We start from the raw sequence: 19,303 nt of genomic DNA, 5'->3' as shown, positions 1-19,303 counted from the left end.
AGAGGTGAAGGGGGCCGTCGACGCTAGTTGGCAGAGCCCCGGGAAACGGGGTCACTCGGGGACGAGAGGCCGCCTACAGGCGGGCAACGCCTGAGCAGGCCGTGGCGTTCAGCGCCCAGTGCGCCCCCACGAACGGGCACGGCGCCGGGTCTGCCCGGAGCCCGCGGCGCGGCCGGAGGGAAGACCAGAGCGAGCCGAGGCGCCGCCGCCCGCTGGCGCTTAGGAGGGCGCAGGCGAACAAGGCGCCTTTGAAAGAGCGGGCCGCCCCCCCTTCCTCCTCCGGCCGGCCCCGCCCCCAGCCTGGCACACCCTCTCCCCCCCTCCGCGACAAAGCGCGCCTTGTGTCCCCTACGCTGTGCCCGCCTCTCAGGCCCCAGGGAACCTCGGCGGCGTCAAGGGAGCCCATCCGGAGCTCCCGACCGGATACCACCTCCCAACAGCCAGCCAGCCCGATGCAGCGCTGCCCCCGCAACCCCAATACAGTCATCTCAGTCCAGAAAACAGCAATTTTAATTCGAAAGCGATTTTATGTGTGAGTGTACGAGAGGGAAAAGGAACCCCAGAGAGAAGAGCTGCAGGGCAAAAATCATGCAGCCCCAGCACCCCATCTCTGCAGACAGGCCATCTCCCCTCAATTCTCAGGCCAGGATCCTGTGTCCCCAACCTACTGTGTGTGTGTCCAGGGCTAGGGGGAGAGCTGTGAAGGGAAGAGCCCGAGGACTACTCACCAAACCACCCCCTGCCCTGTCATCACAGCCCAGACCCCGTCCCCAAGTTTGACAGGAAGAGTTGGGGGGAGGGCGTTGGGAAGGCCAGTGCCTGAGGAGCCCAAGACAGACCATCTCAGAGCCCTGCCTTTCCCAAACACCACCTCCACCACTGGCATTTCTTAGTCAACCTAGGAAAGTACAGTACTTCTTTGAGTCTAACTGCAAGTCTCTATCCTTAAAGAAAATTAAAAATAGCAGATGGATTCCTACAACTCCACCCAGCCCTTAACCACCACCACCTTTTTATTTTTCAGTCTGACTGCAGGAGGTGAAGTGGGAGAGGGCACTCTGGACAGGAGACAGCGACAGGGCCCCCTCCTTCTTTCAGAGTAGCTCCATCTGCCAGGCTTGGTTAGAGGAAGGCCTGTCAGAGCCTAACTCCCATGTCCATCAGTTTGGGGGGCCTGCCCCCTAATATCCATCTCTGGAGAAGTTCCCATTTCCACTCTTCAGATGGGGGACTAAGTGAGACAAGATGAGAAGGAAGCAAGGTCCTGGGAGCAAGGCCAGTGCTTTGTGCTGGGGGAAGGAGAGGTCCCTCCAGGCAGGGGGTGAGAAAGCACCCCAAACCATGGCAGACCCACACAAGTTCAGAGACTCAAGGCTACTGAAGGGAGAGGTCCAGCCCTTGCAGTGATCTGGGGTCCCCTCTGACGGGATATCAGGCAAACCCTCGGAGGGTTTAGGGACCCCCCCCTCCTTGGAGGTCTCAGTTCTGCCCTGAACTCCTCACCCCTCCAAAATTCTAGGAACATGGCCCCTCCCAACCCTGCCCGAGGCTCGGAGTCCCTCTCTGACGTGCCCTCCTCAAGCTTGAGGAGCACCACCTTTGGGTGTGGGCTCAGGCCAGCTGGTGGGGAGCCTCAAGCATCTCCATGAGGAAGGTGTCAATGGGGGTGTCACCAATGAGCTTGAAGAAAAACAGATGCTCTAGACACTTAAGGCCTATGGACCTGAGAGCAGGAAGACGCAGCAGCAGCTTGGCAAACCTGAGGTGGGGGTGGGAGAAGCAGAATGACAGCTGGAGCCAAACAGGCCCTGAACACACCCTCATGGCACCCCACCCCCGACCCCGGGGGGAGCTTCAGTTCCTACAACCCCTCAGGCCCACAGCTCCTTCTCACCGTCCCTGCTGCTCAGGGTACTTCTGTTTGCAGTAGGTTTCCAGTGATGCATACACTTTCTCCCGCAGGACCTCTACCTCACTGGGGTTGGAGAGGCCCTTGGCATCTGAGATGGCAGGGGAGAGAGGAGGAACAGGAAGAAAGACAAATGAAATCAGGACAAACACGGAGATGTGGCCCACACCATGTCCCTTTTGGGCCCCACCTACATGCCCTTCACCAGATGCCTGGCAAGGGAAGCAGGGCACATGGGGTTTGTGGAATGGGGTCAGAAGGGGAACATTATCAGTGGATGTGGGTTTTTCTTGGTCACCTGGGAGATTTCCAGGTTGAGGATCTTACTGAGGGGGACAGCTGAGTAACTTAGGAGTCTCCGAAGAAGAGGAGGCTCCAAGGTTGCCTTCTCTTGAGAGACAGGGGTAATCCTCCTCTTACCTGGGTTGAACAGAATGATTGCCCTCAGGCAGCCAAGTTCTGTCTTGTCCATCCTCATGTCACGCATTTTGGACACTAGCTCTGTCAGCACCCTGGAGAGGGACCTGCAGGTCACTCAAAGGTCACAGCTCAGCCAGCCTTGGACACGGACCAGCCTATAGCCCCACCCCTTCTTCCTACAGGCCAGCCCAGCCGAGGGCCACTGACCGGTCAAAGATGGCTCCCACGCCTGCGGAATGGGCTGAGTTGCGGTGTACGTGAAGACCTGTGGCGAGGAGGATGCCATCTCGGACATCAATGGATCGGTGAGAGAAGGAGGCAATGAGGAGCTCGTTCCAGCCTGAGTGGGGGGCAGCAGGGGTCAGGAGCCAGGGATCAGGCGATGGGATTCAAAGCATATCAAAGGAGAGGTCCAAGAGAGGTCAAATGACAAGGGGTCAAAAGGATCCAAGGTCACTGACCTGCCCGTAGCAGTATGACCTGGTCATCCAGCGGCAAGGAGGAAAAGTGTGGGATCCTCTTCGCCCACTCAACAAGCGTGAATAGCTGCTTGTCAGCTGCCTGACAGATGTTAGTCACTGGGTCATTTGGCTGCAGGGGGTGGGGGGTAAGAGTTACAGAAGGTTTGGAAGTACACTGGGAGCCACCCTCGTAAGAGGCTTTTGACACCTTTCCTTATTTGCAGTTTCTCTTCAAGCCCCCAACTGAACCAATTCCTTCTCTTTTGGCATTCATGAAAACAATTATTCAGCACTTGCCTGTGGTTCTGCCAGTGGGTTGTTTTGGGAGTGGGGACAGAGAATACTATCACACCCACCTCAGATGTTTGAGACCTTGTTTGGCAGCACCTCCAGTCCCAGGCAGTGTTAGGTGGGTTGTGAGGGGAAGGCAGGGGGAGACAGAACGGACCTAGACTCCCACTCAACCCCCGCCACCCGCCATCAGGAAGAAGAGTTGATTGACCCCATCACTCACGCTGCTGCCGCCACCCCCGGTTCCCCCAGGACCCTCAACGCCCTGGTCACTCTTCTGCTCCACAGCAAGCTCTGCCTCCAGGATCCTGTCCACCGGCATCTCCTCAGGGGCTCCCCCAGCCCCCTCCCCATCCCCATCTTTGTCCTTCCCCCGCTGACGCTCCTCCTGTACCGCTGGGGGGGGGGAGGAGAAAGGAGAAAAAAGTGGAAAGTCAGCAGCCAGCCATGAGGGGATTCCAAAATGTCCTTAGGGCTTTATCAGGGTCTCAGAGCCCTTAGGAGATATTTATAGAAATTGGGGAAGCCACTTGAAACAACTGCAGACTGGGGGCACTCTAGGAGCAGGAGTTATAAAAGGACAGATAAATAAATCAAGAAGGAGAAGTAAAAGGGTGAGTAAAGGAGTTAGAGAGAAAGCTAACATTCAAACTGAGAGCCTACTACACACAAAGAAACATGCCAAGCACACTTTAACATTCACTCAATTATTGTAACAACCCTGTGAGCTCTTGTCCTTATTTTTAAAGATAATGAATTTGGGGCAATTTATTAAACAGCTTTCCCAAGCTCACACAATACAAGGCAAGTCATACAACTAAATTTAAGTGTGCCTGACCACAAATCTGGTGCTCTTCTGCCTCAACAAAGAGGCAGGAAAAGGAGCACTGGCCTGGATCTTTGGGATGTGGGTTCTGATCCCAGACCTGCCACTCTTTTATTGCATGCCCTTGGGAAAGGCCTCAGGCTCACCTTCTCTAAAATGAGGGATGTGACCAAAATATACTCCTTTAAGTGTCTCTCTCAGAATTCCAGAATCAGGTTTAAGATAAAATAGAGATTTTTTTTTAAAAAGAGGGAAAGAAGCTCTGAGGTCTTCAGTAAAGGCTGTAGCTTAAGAGGGTAGAGTCCTAGAGAGAAGGGAACACTGATAACAGGGAGCTGGAGACCAGAGTGGAAGCACTGGGTCAGAGAAAGGAAGAACTATTCAGGTGAGAGAAGGGGAGCTAGAGAAACCCATCATGGGGAAGGAAAAGTTATCCTACCCTAGCACCAGAACAGGGAGAGGTCTTAGGTGCAGGCCACAGAGGCAGAACCATTAAGAAGGAAACTCAAGGGACCAGATCAGGGTATGGGAAGAAGAGCTGATGAGCAGGGGAGAGGGAAATCAAACATCGCCCTCTGGAGGAGAGAGAGAACAGTCCAGCCTTCCTGAGAGGTACAGTCTTGTGCTTTCCTGCAGTCTTCCCTCCACCTCCTCCCACTTCTCCCACAGGGCAGACTGGGAGGCCTGGATGGGGCAGGTCCTTACCCTCCCTCTTCATGCCAGTGGCCAGGCACTTTTGATAGCGGCAGTACTGACAGCGGTTCCGCTGGCGCTTGTCCACCGTGCAGTCTTTGTTGTCCCGGCATGAGTAGGTCAGGTCCTTACGGATGGTGCGCTTGAAGAAGCCTTTGCAGCCCTCACAGCTGTAAACCCCATAGTGTTTGCCTATGAGAAGGGAGGAGGAGCAGTAAGACAGCTCGGAGACTCTGTGCTACTATGACTCTTGCCAACCTCCCCCCGGCAGATGTAGTTTAAGTCCATCCTGTGTTTACCAAAGAGACCGGGAACTAGGACATGATGGATGATCCAGTCCCACTCTTCTCACTGTTCAAAAAGCCTGTACCAGCCCCCTCCTCCCTCTGACCACCCCCATCCCAAATATGTGCTGCAGGTTCCTTAACTTCATCAGGCCTCCCCCAGCTCACTTGGTCTAAGGCAACCTCATGAGCCCCTGGGAATCCCACCAGCAAAGGTAAATGGCACACTCTCCTTTTTCCTCTCTGCTGGTCCTGAGCCCCATACCTGAGCTTCGGTCCCCGCAGATTGCACATAGCCGTTTGCCAGCCCCAGGGCCACCTGGAGGGGGTGGACAGTGCAGGCCCCGGACCCCTAAGACTGGTGGCTTCACATCTTCAGGGGGGCCAGACCCACCCCCAGGGAGCGACACTGTTGAGTTAATCTGGGATGGGGGAAATAGGGAAGTCACAGGGAGACTCATTGGGAAGGATAATTTCTCAGAGGTGATGGAAATCACTCCCTACCACCTAGGTAGGGCCCTGCATTGCATATTACAAAGGATACTATTTATTCTGCAGTGCACATGAAGGGCCACCCCTAGAGTACAGCCCCAAAGAAATGATAGAAAGTTCCCCCCTGAAACTGTGCAACACAGTGGCCCTGAAGGGCTTGTATCTCAGAAGGGCAGATGGGACAAAAAGGGCAAAAAAAAAAATCACTGATAGATGAAAAGCACATCAAGAACAGCTGGGGTTCTTTTTACAGGGCTGGGGAGGAGGTATGCAGTGAAAGATCAGCCACCTCAGGAAGGGCAAGGGGTCTCACAAGGACCGCAGATCTGCTGGGACTAGAGGACTAGAAGGTCAGTGGGCCATGAGGAAGTTCACACAAGGATCTGGGGTCACAAGGAAAACAAGGAAATGAAAGTGGACAGGCAATAAGTGGGTCACAACCTCTCACCTGGGGACTGCTGACAGGCCCGGAGAATCCTGGAGGAGCTGGAGGGGGCAGACCGGGGGACCCCATGGAAGAACTGATAACTGGGAAGGGGGAGCCCAGTGGTGGGGGTGGCATCGGGGGTGGGGGTGGGGCTCCAGAGCCTCCAAGGGATGCAGCTGCTGAAGCGGGTAGGGGCGGCCCAGGAGGAGAAGGGGTAGTGGCCCCCTGCGGAAGGGTATTTGGGGAGGAACTGTCTGGGCTTCGAGTATCTGAGGGAGGGGTACACACAGGCACAGACAAAGACAGGAGAGACAAAAAGAGAAAATGAGTCTTCCATCATCCAACCGTACACAAAATTCTCTGATCCCTCACCGCGCCCCCATCGCACCTCACCCCTTCCCAAGTCCAGAGACACCCTGTTGTCAAACAACGACTTAATTCCTAATTATGGTGAGAGGAAGCGGTTGACAAAGGAGAGGAAAATAGTTCAGGTGAGGCAAAATTCCAAGCAATGCATTTGGTCTCCCCAAACCAGAGCATCTCGTGTGGGTGGGGCAGCACGTGGGGTGGACCAGTCAGCCCCTCCATTCCCAGCTAGTAGCCAGAACGTGCAGGGAAAAGAGACAGGCGGAAGAGACCCCTCCTAGGACGCAGAATTTGCCTTCAAATGTCCAGTCCTCAATCTCGAAGACTAGTGTCCCACGCCTGGGATCTCCTGAGTGCAGGGCCTCAGGCGGCCACAGTCAGCAGGGCGGAAACTCCCCCTCCCATCCCCGCCCCGCCCCGGGGGGAGGGCGCTAAGGCCCTCGGGAGGGAGGGGACGCATGTTTACAAACAAGGGGGCGGGAGTGCCTGGGAAAGAGCGCCAAGGGAGGGGGGGAGGGGTTGCTGATAACGCGGTCACTGGCTCGCTTGTCCGTCCGCTAGGACACTCACCCCGCCCGCTGTCGCCCATCCCGTCCCGTCCAGCCTCCCCCGGCTCCGGCTCCGGGGTTTGTTGTTCTCCGGCTGCCGCCGCCGCCGCCGCCGCCGCCGCCGCTGCTGCGGGATCCAGCCAGGGCCGTCGCCGCCGCCACCGGGACGCGACCCCACAATGCATTTCTTTTCGCACCCCCACCGGCCCACACTGCCCTGCGGCATGCCGCTGGGGGAGGAAGGGCGGGCGAGCAGCCCAAGACATGATTCCTGGCTCTGTGTAGGTATAGCGAAGAGGTACCAGGGATTCCCAGGGATTGGTCAGGGGACTAGCTGAGCACGAGGAAGCCGCAGAGAAAAAGACTCTGGCCTGAACCGGGTCGAATTAAGCGCTTCGCTCTGCTCTGTACCAAAATGACAGCGCCAATGTGGCAGCCATCTTGGTATAGACGGGAAGTCTCCGCACTAGTTCCCGCCCCCTCGTCTAGTTGGAAACGGAGGAGGCAGTTTCCTCCCGCCTGTTAACCCGCCTCGCCCAGCATCCCCTCAAATAACCTCCACACCGGCGCATGCGCACCAGGGCAGGACGGCTCCATCGCTAACCGAGTGCGGCCATATTGGTAAAGGTACTGGGACCGAAGTAGAACGGAACTTCCTATTCTCGCGGGAGCTAGAGGTGGGACTGCCACGTCCGAGCAAACCGGGACAGGAGAGGATCCCGGAGCCGGTGAGAATTCTCTCTTTTTCCTTACGGTCCTTTCCAGGCCTTTTTCCTCACCTAGTGGGTCATAGAGACGAGGGCCTAGAGAGTCTATAAAGTGGCGGATCAAAGCCTAGAGCAGTGTCCCGGGGGCCCTACATGCGAGAAGGGGATGAGGATAAAGAAAACGAATCTTGGGAACAATGTGGGTGGGGACAGAATGGAATGGGGGAGCAGCCCATAGACGTGGATGGAGGGCGCGAGCGGAGTGAAGTGGAACCCGCATAGGTATATAGAGTTGAGGGTCAAGTGGAGTCACTGTCTCTGTCCCTCTGGTCAGCGTGATGGCCAGAGGCCTGGGGGCCCCTCACTGGGTGGCCGTGGGACTGCTGACCTGGGCCGCCTTGGGGCTGCTAGTGGCCGGACACGGGGGTCATGGCGACCTGTACGAAGACCTGCACGAGGACTTCCATGGCCACAGCCACAGGCACTCACATGAGGATTTCCACCATGGACACAGCCATGCCCATGGCCATGGCCACACTCATGAGAGCATCTGGCATGGACATACCCACGGTCACGACCATGAACATTCACATGAGGATTTGCACCATGGCCATAGTTATGGCCACTCCCATGAAAGCCTCTACCATGGAGGACACGGACATGACCATGAGCACAGCTCTGGAGGCTATGGGGAGTCTGCGGCTCCGGGAATCAAGCAGGATCTGGACACTGTCACTCTCTGGGCCTATGTGAGTCCCCCGGGGATGGGAAAGAGGGAGCTGGTTCTGGATTGTCGGGAAACCCCACACCTCTTGACCCCTGACTGTCCCACACCAGGCACTGGGGGCCACAGTACTGATCTCTGCAGCTCCATATTTCGTCCTCTTCCTTATCCCTGTGGAGTCAAACTCCCCTCGGCACCGCTCTCTGCTCCAGATCTTGCTGAGTTTTGCTTCGGGTGGGCTCCTGGGAGATGCCTTCCTGCACCTCATTCCTCATGCTCTGGGTAAGTGACCTCTAGCTTCTACCTCAAATCTTAATGTATTTTATTCTTTGGACAAGAGGGTTCTTATCCCTTTGTGATCCCTGACCTTACAATATTCCCCCAAATATACACCTCTTGGATGATGTATTCCTTCATCTGGCCTTTTCTTCCCCTTTCTCCAGAACCCCATTCTCACCACCGTCTGGAGCAGCCGGGACATGGACACTCCCACAGTGGTGAGGAAGGGGCAGATGGAGACATGGTTTGGGGTGCTGGGGAAGGTTATCCCTCCCTATTCTTCTTCTGCACTTGGGGAGGAAAAGTCTGGAATCCACATCTCAATGTCTCAATGCGTCCATTCCCAGGCCAGGGCCCTATTCTGTCTGTGGGACTGTGGGTCCTTAGTGGAATTGTCGCCTTTCTTGTGGTGGAGAAATTTGTGAGACATGTGAAAGGAGGTCATGGACACAGTCATGGACATGGACACTCTCACGGACACACTCACGGTCACACACATGGAAGTCATGGACGTGGAAGACAGGGTGAGCCCAGTAACAACTTTCCTGAAAGCCACCTTGCCTACCTCTGAATCCCCTTATTTTATGGTACTTAGGTGGGAGAGGACTACCCTTTAGAGGACACATAGGGTGATCTCTGTTCCCTACTCTTACCATCTCCTTTCTTTCTTCAGAGCATCCTTCAAAGGATAAGCAGAGCTCAGAGGAAGAAGAAAAGGAAGCAGGGGGGTCAAGGAAGAGGCGAGGAGGGGGCACAAGGCCTAAAGATGGACCAGTGAGACCTCAGAATTCGGAAGAGGAAAAAGCAGGTTCAGGTGAGGGCCAAGGTTGGTGATATGCTTGGGCAAGAGCATCATCACGAATCACAGGGACTAGCACTGTGGGTGATGGCAGGTGTCTAGGAAACACTGAGGGACTGCATGAGAAGTGGTCTCTGCAGGGAGATATGATAATGCTTCGTCTTCCTTTTCTCCTGTACAAGACCTGCGTGTGTCAGGGTACCTGAATCTGGCTGCTGACCTGGCACACAACTTCACAGATGGTCTGGCCATTGGTGCTTCATTTCGAGGGGGCCGGGGGCTGGGAATCCTGACCACGATGACTGTCCTGCTACATGAAGTGCCCCATGAAGTTGGGGACTTTGCCATCTTGGTCCAGTCTGGCTGCAGCAAAAAGCAGGTTGGTGATGATTTGCACCAAATTGATTGCCTCAAACCTTTTACCCCTTGCTCACCTACCTCAAACCCAAGACTCCCACCCACTAGTTCCAAACAAGTTGTACTACAGGCATTCCTCATTTTATTGCATTTCTTTATTGAACTCCACAGATACTGCATGTTTTTGCAAATTTGTGGCAACCCTGCATTGAGCACATCTATTGGCACCATTTTTCCAACAGCATTTGCTCACTTTATGTCTCTTTTTGTCACAGTTTGGTAATTCTCACAACATTTCAAACTTTTTCATTATTACTATATTTGTTACATTTATCTGTGAAAAGTGATCTTTGGTGTTACTATAGCAAAAAGATTACAATTCACTGAAGGCTCAGATGATGTTTTATAATTTTTCAGTGATAATGTATTTTTTAATTAAACTATGTACATTGTAGACATAATGCTACTGCACACTCAGTAGACTGCAGCATAGTGTAAATATAACTTTTACATGGACTATGAAACCAAACAATCCATGCATCTTGCTTTATTGCAGTATTTGCTTTATTGTGGTGGTCTGGAACTAAACTCAACAACATCTCCGAAGTATGCCTAATATTGTTAACAACAGATTCTCTAGAAATGAGGGGGAAGATGTTCTGTTAATTTTTCTTGTAGCTCAGTAATTCTTGAACTGTGGTCCATAAGCAATCTGAATGGTTTATGGGGGTCTTTCACACCACGCCTTCTACCCTGACCTGCTGAGTCAGAAGGTCTGTAGAAAGGACCTCTTTGATAGCTACGATTTTCTGGAAAGTATCTCTTTTAGACCCCCCCCCTTTGTGTTTTATTCTTTAGTTTCCAAAGATATGCACCCTATCCATGTACACCTATACTCCTCCAGCCATGTCTAAACTTCTGATAACCTTTAGATGTTGGTGAGTGCCTCTCTCTCTCTTTTCTGCCCACCAGGCGATGCGTCTACAACTACTGACGGCAGTAGGGGCACTGGCAGGCACAGCTTGTGCTCTCCTAACTGAAGGAGGGGCAGTGGGCAGTGAAGTTGCAGGCGGTACAGGTCCTGGCTGGGTTCTGCCATTCACTGCAGGTGGCTTTATCTACGTAGCAACGGTGTCCGTGTTGCCTGAGCTGTTGAGGGAGGCATCACCATTGCAGTCACTTCTGGAGGTGCTGGGGCTGCTGGGGGGAGTTGTCATGATGGTGCTAATTGCCCACCTGGAGTGAGTGGTGGGGTAAACCACCCCCACCCCAGCCCCAAACCTCTAGCCTCTATGCCCATCAGGGGGCTCTGGAGGTTGGGGGCCCTGGCCCAGAACATCTACCAAAGGTAGGAGTTGTATCTTAGGGAAGTGGTGACTTTGGCTTGAAGGCCATCAAGATTTGACAGTCTTACAGGGACTGTAGAGGTGAGACTGAGAGCCTAGAGGGACCATGGTGTTGGGTTTGGGGGCTAAGTGGGACCATGAAGAAGGTTGGAAGAGAGAGGGGTGATGGCAGCCTACCCCAAGTCCCCCACCCCACCTGTTCACAGAGGACCAAGCTGCCACACACAGACTTCAAGGTTTGCCTCCCTCTCTCCCACCTGTTGGTGGAGTCTTCAGGGAAGACCAGAGCCCTAGGCAGAGTGGGTAGCAAGAGAAGCCGGGGATAAACGGCAATCGTGTATCCTGATTTGGGAGTGATTCCGGGGGAGGAGGACTAGTTGCTAATCTCATGGTCTGATTTTTTTTTTCGTTTCTATTCTTTTATATCACTTTTTGAGCGAGGAGGAGGGGTGGTGACCGGAAATAAAGTCCTCGGATTTTCTGCTTCACGCGTAGTCTTTGTCTTTTGCGGGGGAATGGGAGCTCCTCATCTCCTCACTCCACAGGCCCCCTAGCGGTCTTGTCTGGCCACGCCCCCGCAGTGGGAGGTCGGCCGGCGCTGGTGGCCTCCGGCCTATGGCAGGCCGGGCCTCGATTGGCCCGGCATTACCCTTGCTACGCCCCTTCTGCGCTCGGATTGGCTCAGTGCCGGAGTGCCCGCCCGCCCGCCGCCCGCCATGGCGTCTCAGCTCCGGCTCCGCTCGGCTTTGGCCCTGGTCACAGGTTGAGGGGGGTGCTCTCCCAGGGCGGGTTGGGGTGCCGGAGTGATGTTGGGGTGTGCCCTCGGATTCTGCAGCCTCTGTGACCTCGGCCCCCTGGTCTGAATTTTATTAACTTTGCGCTGTTGACCTCTGCCCCCTGCCCCCTTTCTCTCCCCCAACTCCCGCGTGTTCTCTCCCACCTCAGGTGCGGGTGGCGGCATCGGCCGAGCAGTCAGTGTGCGCCTGGCCGCTGAGGGGGCCGCCGTGGCCGCTTGCGACCTGGACGGGGCAGCGGCACGAGAGACGGTGCGGCTGCTGGGAGGGCCGGGGAGCGAGGAGGGGGCGCCCTGCGGGGCCCACGCTGCCTTCCAGGCTGACGTGTCCGAGGCCGGGGCCGTCAGGCGCTTGCTGGAGCAAGTGCAGGTGAAAGCTAGATGACCTCGTCCTATTTAAAGCCCTAACGTTTCCTCCACTGCCCCTGGCTCTACATGCGTAACCTCCCCGTTCCATAGGCCTGCTTTTCTCGCCCGCCATCTGTCGTTGTGTCCTGTGCGGGCATCACCAGGGATGAGTTTCTGCTCCACATGTCGGAAGATGACTGGGACAGAGTCATAGCTGTCAACCTCAAGGTGGTGACCTCTGAACCGTGATTACTGGATCCTCTAGCCTGAAGAGGGAGTTGGAAGACTCACCCACCTCAGCTGATCCTTTCTACCTTGTTACTTTCTCCCCATCTCAGGGCATCTTCCTAGTCAATCAGGCTGCAGCCCAAGCCCTGGTGTCCAGTGGCTGTCCTGGCTCCATCATCAACATCAGTAGCATCGTAGGGAAGGTCAGTTTGAGTTGGGATGAGGTCAGCCAGCCAAGTGGGCACAGAGAGGAGAGCCCCTCTTTGGGAATCCTGACTCATCCCAAATCTCTGGCATACTTATAGGTGGGGAATATGGGACAGACAAACTACGCAGCATCCAAGGCTGGAGTGATTGGGCTGACCCAGACTGCAGCCCGGGAGTTCGGACGGTTGGTCTGACACCCTGGGGAACGGGAGGTTTTGCTGAGGCATGTAAAAGGTCTGAGAGCAGGGTCAGTGTTCAGTCCATTCTGGAGTCAGCAGCCACTCTCCTTTCTACAGACATGGGATCCGCTGTAACTCTGTCCTCCCAGGGTTCATTAAAACACCCATGATACACAAAGTGCCTCAGAAAGTGCTGGATAAGGTAGGTGACTGTGGGTGGAAGGCAGAATAATTCAAGGACCCAACCTCTCGGGTTCAGAGAGAGTGCTTGGCACAGTGTCAGGGAAATAGTAGATACTCAATAACTGTACAAGGAATGAAGACCACAGACTCAGTCTACCAAAAAATCCATGAAAAGAACTTTCACTCACATACGAGTGTTTCTTTACAGGTGACTGGAATGATCCCAATGGGACGTGTAGGGGACCCTGAGGGTGAGCACTGAGTTGGGGTGGAGGACCCTGAATAAAGCGGTCCCAAAGTATGTAGTATCTGAGAGGGTCTCACCAGGATTGGTGGTTGGGGGAGAGGTGATTCTCGGGGGGAGGTGATAGCTACTTCAGGTCTATGAGAGTGAGTGGAATTCTGCCCCCTCCCCACCATTCCCCTAGATGTGGCAGATGTGGTCGCATTCTTGGCATCTGGAGACAGTGGATACATCACAGGGGCATCAGTAGAAGTCACTGGTATGAGGCCATCTTGGGGAGGAAGAGGGCAGAGAAGTGCAACCCAGATGATATGAGAAAGCAAGTGAGAGGAGTCTGGAGCCACTGAGGGAAGGGCAGAAGTACTCATGGGCCAGGGACAGAAGTGGGTACCCCCCTCCAGCCTATTTGTCTCCACCTATACATCTGTCCAAATGTTTCTGCCCCTCCCAGGAGGTCTTTTCATGTAACTGCCTCAAGGACCCTGGACTCTGCTCACACCCCCACCGCTCTGCTTGGCCTCCTGCTGCTGAGGACTCTGAGTTCCCAGGCTACAAAAGGGGTGGCAGTGTATGGCTCAGGAATGCTGAATATGGGAGGCAGGGGTGCTTGTGACCCTAATAAATTCCAAATCCTCTTCCCTGCCACCTCCGGTTCTTCTTGTGTCCAAGCCCTCAGACCCTTCCCTACCTCCCCCTCCTTTCCCTTTCCCGAAGGATTGTTCCCTTTCACTGCCTGGTCTCCCAGGGCAACCCCCGCCGCCGGGTGTGAGAGAGTGTGTCACTGTGTGTGCGTGACACTCTGGGTCTTTTGGAGGGAGGGGTCTCTGACCCACCCCCTTCCAGTGATCTGCAGACCCAGTCCCCTCCCCCCAATTCACCGGGTCCTTTCGGTCCCCAAGGGTGATTTGTTCTTGGCCCCATCCTGGTGTCCTGTCTAGCCTTGGGAGGGGGTCTTGGAACAGGTGGCCCTCCCCCACCCCTCTCTTTTCTCTGAGTCCCCCCCCCCTTTCTCTCCACCTTACAATAGCTGCAGCCGGCCTGGGGTCGGATGGGGGGGATTAGGGGAGGGGGCCAGGATTAGGGGAATGGACCAGCCGATGAAAGGGGCTGGAGGAGAGCAGAAGGGAGGGGGCTGGGAGGAGGAGGAGGAAGGGGAGGGGGTCCGCGCTAATCGACTCTGGAGCCCACATAAGGACTGGCCACGGACTGAAGGAGAGGACAGGGAAGTAGGGGGGAACTGGGGGAGGGGGCGAGGGGACCCACTGCTGCCTTATCCCAGAAACAGGCCACCCCCTGGCAGTTGCAGCCTAAGTCTGGGAGCCCCAGCTCAGGCTGGAAGAGACAGGACGCCCATCACGGTCTCTTTCCCACCCCCCTCATCCCGTATCCCTCTCATCCCCTGCCCTCAATGGGGATCGCTCTGCCCCTTCCTCTTCTCTTTCCTCCCCATCCCCTTCCTTTACCGGAAAGTCCTGGAGGAGGCTTCTGCCCGCTTCCCACTCCAGATATTCAACCCCTTGTGCCCCACCTCAACCTACACGCGCACACCCCCTCCCCGATAGTGGCCCCATCTTGTGTGTGTGCGTGTGTGTGTGTGTGTGTGTGTGTGTGTGTGTGTGTGTGTCCCTGCTTCCGCGTGGTGTCTCCATTCCCCCGTACCTCCCGTGCGCCTCCCTTCCCCGCCCCGGGCCGCGGCTCTTGATTGTCCAAACGCAATTCTCGAGTCTATGGCTCTGGCCGAGAGTTGAGTCTGGACGTCCCGAGCCGTCGCCTCCAAACCTCGAGGGGAGAGCGGGTCGGAAGGTCTAGGGAGAACCAGAGTGGAGGGTGGAGCAAGTCCCCAGGGTGGTAAGGGGAATCCCAGGCACATCGGGACTTAGTTACGTTCACAGGACTGGAGGACTGAAGCGGCAGAGGCTCCGTTGCAGCTATTTTTTCCCACCCGGAATCCCGGGCTGGGGTTATGAAGTTCTGCGTGGGGAGGAGGGGAGCCGTTCCCCAGAGCCTCCAGGGGACGCGGAGTGGGGGAGGTGGCCCCTTTTCCAATTCCCTCCGTCCCCTCCCGGGGTCCGAGCTATCCCAGGCCCCGCCCTCTGGAGCGGAGGCCCCGGGTGGGGGCCTTGGGAAGGGAACGGTGGGTAAGGTTGGCCGCGCGACATTGCTGACCAGGGGACGGAGACTGCGGCCCCCACGTGGCGCGCTACTCCGGGGACGCCGGCTTCTCACGGGGGGCGGGCGCGTCCCGAGGGCGGGGTCAATCGGGCATCCACGTCGCGTCCCACCCGCGCCGCGAGTGGCGGGTGACGTCTCGGCTGGCGGTGGGTGGAGTGGAGTGGAGGGGCAGGCGGAAGTGACGTAGGGCCCTAGCGCCCGGGCCATGGCGGCGGCGGCAGCGGCGGGAGCTGCTGTTTGAGCAGCGGCTGCGGATCAAGCGAACTCGGCCGAGGAGCCCGGGCCCCGGGAAAGGCGCTGTGGCAGCGGGAGCGCGGACGGCTGGAACCGGGTGAGGGGCCGCGCCGGGGCGGGGTGGCGGGAGGAGGGAGGGAGCCTCGAGAGGGCGGGGTCTGCGCGAGGGGCGGCCCCCCTAACACCCTGCCTCCCCTTCCCCCACTCCCCAGCCTACCCCTTCTCCTCCTCCGCGGTGGAGCCCTGGTGGGGGTCTGTGCCCGGTCACCATGACGACGCCGGCGAATGCCCAGAATGCCAGCAAAACGTGGGAACTGAGTCTGTATGAGCTCCACCGGACCCCGCAGGTGACCCTTTCACAACTTACTCCCACTCCCCAAACCCCTCTATCTACAGAGCCCTATCTCACAGCCTCTTTTCCCTTTTTTGCCCTATTCTGACCCTGCCCGATTTCACATTCCCTTGCCCTACCTTTGAATCACCTTAACCTTTCAAAGCACTTTCACATTTATCCCACTTAATCCTCAAAACAGAGGCGGACGTAGAGCAAGTAATTAGAAGCTTCATTTATAAGATAGCAAACCGACAGAAACTATCTTTTATGTTCCTCAGTCCAATGTCATAGATCAGTGCATTTAAGACTCACCTTGGGAGTTTATTAAAAATGGAGCTTCCTACCTTGCCCCCCGCTCCCACTAACATTCTGATACAGTAATGGGGTGGGGCCCCAGAATCTGCATTTTTAACATGTACCCTAGAGGATTCTGAAACAGGTAGTGCCAGGATCACACTGTTAAGAAACTGTGTTGACTAAGTCTTCCCCACATCACAAATCTGTGCCACGCCCATCCCCAGACCTATCACCAAACCTCAGATCCTCCTATTTCAAAGCTCCTACTCTTAGAATTACCACCTTCCTCAAGCGGCCAACATGGGGTGCCCAGATTCTGTCATCTTACTGTATTTCTCAAAAGTCCAATTCATGGACCGCTCGTTTCTAAAACCCCTTCCTCACTAACCCACCACCACCTTTCCACTCATCGATGCCTCCAGGAAGCCATCATGGATGGCACAGAGATTGCAGTTTCCCCCCGGTCACTGCATTCAGAACTCATGTGCCCCATCTGCCTGGACATGCTGAAGAATACGATGACAACCAAGGAGTGCCTCCACCGATTCTGCTCTGACTGCATTGTCACGGCCCTGCGGAGCGGGTAACAGGAGGGACATGTTTGAGATGGGGAAGGGTACAGAGTTGGGCCCTCAATGCCCTCCCTGGTGACTGCTCAGGGCTTTCTCTCTCCTACCCCAGGAACAAGGAGTGCCCTACCTGCCGAAAGAAGCTTGTATCCAAGCGGTCTCTGCGGCCAGACCCCAACTTTGATGCCCTGATCTCTAAAATCTATCCCAGCCGGGAGGAATACGAGGCCCACCAAGACCGGGTGCTCATCCGCCTCAGCCGCTTGCATAACCAGCAGGCTCTGAGCTCCAGCATTGAGGAGGGGCTGCGCATGCAGGCCATGCACAGGTTCGGGGGGCCAGAAGAAAGGTGGCAGCAGGGCTGGTGGAACAGATCTGTGGAACAGACTCCTGGTGCTGTCTTTGCTCCCCACCAGCTTCTAAGCCTTAGCATCCTAAGTGTTGACCACAGTCTGATTGTCAGGCCTGGAAATCATGGATGTAAATTGTACCTTCTTAGTTAGCAACTGGTACTTCTATTCGTAAGAAAATAGCTAACCTAATTTTCTGAACAGTAGAGTGATTTTTTAGCATAAGCTCTGGGTTCACATTGCTGGGAATTAAATGACTTCTTAGGCTACCATCACTCAGCCTTTAACATGTATTCATATGATGGGGGGTGTCTTGTTAAAAATGCCAGTTCTGCTTTAGTAGGTCTGGAGGTGGGCCTGAGTCTAAACCCCTTATCCTTGGTGCTTTCTAACCTCAACCACTTGCTTCCATAGGGCCCAGCGTGTGAGACGGCCGATGCCTGGGTCAGATCAGACCACAACGATGAGTGGAGGGGAAGGAGAGCCTGGGGAGGGAGAAGGGGATGGAGAGGACGTGAGCTCAGACTCCGCCCCTGACTCCGCCCCAGGCCCGGCTCCCAAGCGACCCCGTGGAGGGGGTGCAGGGGGGAGCAGTGTAGGGACAGGGGGAGGAGGAACTGGTGGGGTGGGTGGGGGCGCTGGTTCTGAAGACTCTGGTGACCGGGGAGGGACACTGGGAGGGGGAACCCTGGGCCCCCCAAGCCCTCCCGGGGCCCCCAGTCCCCCGGAGCCAGGTGGAGAAATTGAGCTCGTGTTCCGGCCCCACCCTCTACTTGTGGAGAAAGGAGAATACTGCCAGACTAGGTGAGAGCCTTGTCTTTCCCCAGACCACTGAGAAGCCAAAGATCCCATAATCTTCCATCAGAAGTCGCCATTGCCCAAACCCAGAAAGAAAACCTCACTGAGAGGCCCTTTTGGAAATGCCCTACTTCCCTTCTCCATTGCGGCTTCTTGTGCCCTAAACCTGCCCTCTTTGCCACTCCAGGTATGTGAAGACAACTGGGAATGCCACAGTGGACCATCTCTCAAAGTACCTGGCCCTGCGCATTGCCTTGGAACGGAGGCAGCAGCAAGAGGCTGGGGAGCCAGGAGGGCCTGGAGGGGGCGCCTGTGATGCTGGAGGACCTGATGGGGGTGGTGGGGAGGGTGGGGGTGCCGGAGGAGGTGACGGCCCTGAGGAGCCTGCCTTGCCCAGTCTGGAGGGTGTCAGCGAAAAGCAGTACACCATCTACATCGCCCCGGGGGGCGGAGCTTTCACGGTGAGACCCCTGAGGGCAGCTTGTGAGAGGGGAGAGGAGGGAGGGTGGCCTTGGGCAACAGAACCCCATCCTGACCTCCTAGACCTCCTAACTGACCTACACTCTTCGCCCTGTGTATCTCTCATCTCCCTTCTCTGTCCTTTCTTCTTCCCCATCATCCACGTCCTGCTTTGCCCCATTTATCATTCCTTTTTCTTTCCTCCTCCCTTCGTCACATTTTGCCTCTCATTCATGTCCTTTACCATCTTTTCCAACTTACATTTCTCTTCCCCCTCTCTGTCTTCCATTTCCTCTGTAGACATTGAATGGCTCGCTGACCCTGGAGCTGGTGAATGAGAAGTTCTGGAAGGTGTCCCGACCACTGGAGCTCTGCTATGCCCCCACCAAGGATCCAAAGTGACCCCACAAGGGGACAGCCAGAGGATGGGGACTATGGGGTGTCCCTGTGTCCTGGCCCATGACCCCAGCTTTTTTGTCCCCCAGTGCCCCCCCAACCCAGCCAGCCAGCAAGAGGACACAAATGAGGACAAGTGGCTTTTATACAAAGTATCTATATCAGATTCTTCTATATTGTACAGAGTGGGGTGTGCGCCCCCATCTACTGCCTTTTCTATTGCCCCCAACCTCCCATCTACACCAGATGTTGGGGAGGGTGAAGTGAAGAACCCTCCTCTTCATGTCCTCCGACCAACAACAACAAATTTGCTTTTTTTCCTCTTTGAAACCTGCGGTTCTGTGTCTTTTTATCAGGGGTGTACTAGAATGAGAGGGAGAAAAATAAAGATCCGGGAAGGAGCCATAGAAATCGTGTAGAATCAGCCTTGGAAATGGAGGAGAAATGTCAGAGGTTATTCGTGATGTGTAAATCCCATTTTCCTGAACCTCCAAATCAAATGCGTTCGAAAATAAGAAGGAACATCTTTGAAGCTGAATGAGACAGGATGAAAGCAGAGAACTGTGAAGGCAAATCCCAAACT

At 55.6% G+C, this 19,303-nt stretch overlaps 4 protein-coding genes across 9 annotated transcripts; 3 read left to right on the top strand and 1 right to left on the bottom strand.

Annotated features, from left to right (window-relative positions):
• Positions 1 to 492: 492 nt before the first annotated feature.
• Positions 493 to 7,173, bottom strand: RXRB (retinoid X receptor beta). 2 transcript variants are annotated; one of them, XM_072945245.1, is made up of 10 exons: positions 6,740 to 7,173; positions 5,825 to 6,072; positions 5,150 to 5,306; positions 4,613 to 4,792; positions 3,305 to 3,477; positions 2,791 to 2,920; positions 2,537 to 2,669; positions 2,330 to 2,433; positions 1,895 to 2,000; positions 493 to 1,759 (listed from the first exon to the last, which is right to left on the bottom strand). In XM_072945245.1, the coding sequence occupies exons 1-10, from the start codon at positions 6,981 to 6,983 to the stop codon at positions 1,612 to 1,614; spliced, it is 1,623 nt and encodes a 540-aa protein (XP_072801346.1). In that variant the 5' UTR covers positions 6,984 to 7,173; the 3' UTR covers positions 493 to 1,611. The 2 variants fall into 2 exon arrangements, with proteins under 2 accessions (XP_072801346.1, XP_072801347.1); XM_072945246.1 differs by having other exon boundaries at positions 2,330 to 2,421.
• A 125-nt stretch (positions 7,174 to 7,298) lies between these two features.
• Positions 7,299 to 11,417, top strand: SLC39A7 (solute carrier family 39 member 7). 2 transcript variants are annotated; one of them, XM_006202135.4, is made up of 8 exons: positions 7,299 to 7,445; positions 7,759 to 8,173; positions 8,262 to 8,430; positions 8,592 to 8,645; positions 8,775 to 8,951; positions 9,101 to 9,241; positions 9,409 to 9,605; positions 10,556 to 11,417. In XM_006202135.4, exons 2-8 carry the CDS (start codon positions 7,763 to 7,765, stop codon positions 10,826 to 10,828), a joined length of 1,422 nt encoding a protein of 473 aa, XP_006202197.1. In that variant the 5' UTR covers positions 7,299 to 7,445; positions 7,759 to 7,762; the 3' UTR covers positions 10,829 to 11,417. The 2 variants fall into 2 exon arrangements, with proteins under 2 accessions (XP_006202197.1, XP_072801348.1); XM_072945247.1 differs by having other exon boundaries at positions 7,363 to 7,905; positions 8,278 to 8,430.
• A 149-nt stretch (positions 11,418 to 11,566) lies between these two features.
• On the top strand, positions 11,567 to 13,756 carry HSD17B8 (hydroxysteroid 17-beta dehydrogenase 8). Of its 4 annotated transcripts, XM_072945249.1 has the most exons (9): positions 11,567 to 11,691; positions 11,875 to 12,092; positions 12,182 to 12,298; positions 12,409 to 12,501; positions 12,604 to 12,689; positions 12,802 to 12,886; positions 13,076 to 13,118; positions 13,296 to 13,370; positions 13,563 to 13,756. In XM_072945249.1, exons 1-9 carry the CDS (start codon positions 11,646 to 11,648, stop codon positions 13,577 to 13,579), a joined length of 780 nt encoding a protein of 259 aa, XP_072801350.1. In that variant the 5' UTR covers positions 11,567 to 11,645; the 3' UTR covers positions 13,580 to 13,756. The 4 variants fall into 4 exon arrangements, with proteins under 4 accessions (XP_072801350.1, XP_072801351.1, XP_072801352.1 ...); XM_072945250.1 differs by lacking the exon at positions 13,076 to 13,118; XM_072945251.1 differs by lacking the exon at positions 13,296 to 13,370.
• A 1,684-nt stretch (positions 13,757 to 15,440) lies between these two features.
• Positions 15,441 to 19,050, top strand: RING1 (ring finger protein 1). The gene is made up of 7 exons (XM_006202134.4): positions 15,441 to 15,614; positions 15,730 to 15,864; positions 16,571 to 16,731; positions 16,830 to 17,045; positions 17,482 to 17,871; positions 18,053 to 18,326; positions 18,625 to 19,050. Exons 2-7 carry the CDS (start codon positions 15,787 to 15,789, stop codon positions 18,724 to 18,726), a joined length of 1,221 nt encoding a protein of 406 aa, XP_006202196.1. The 5' UTR covers positions 15,441 to 15,614; positions 15,730 to 15,786; the 3' UTR covers positions 18,727 to 19,050.
• Positions 19,051 to 19,303: the final 253 nt, after the last annotated feature.

Source organism: Vicugna pacos, chromosome 20 (assembly GCF_048564905.1).
Source record: "Vicugna pacos chromosome 20, VicPac4, whole genome shotgun sequence".
NCBI classification, from domain to species: domain Eukaryota; kingdom Metazoa; phylum Chordata; class Mammalia; order Artiodactyla; family Camelidae; genus Vicugna; species Vicugna pacos.
Note: the sequence above shows the minus strand (reverse complement) of the source record. Positions and strands in the feature narration are given on the sequence as shown.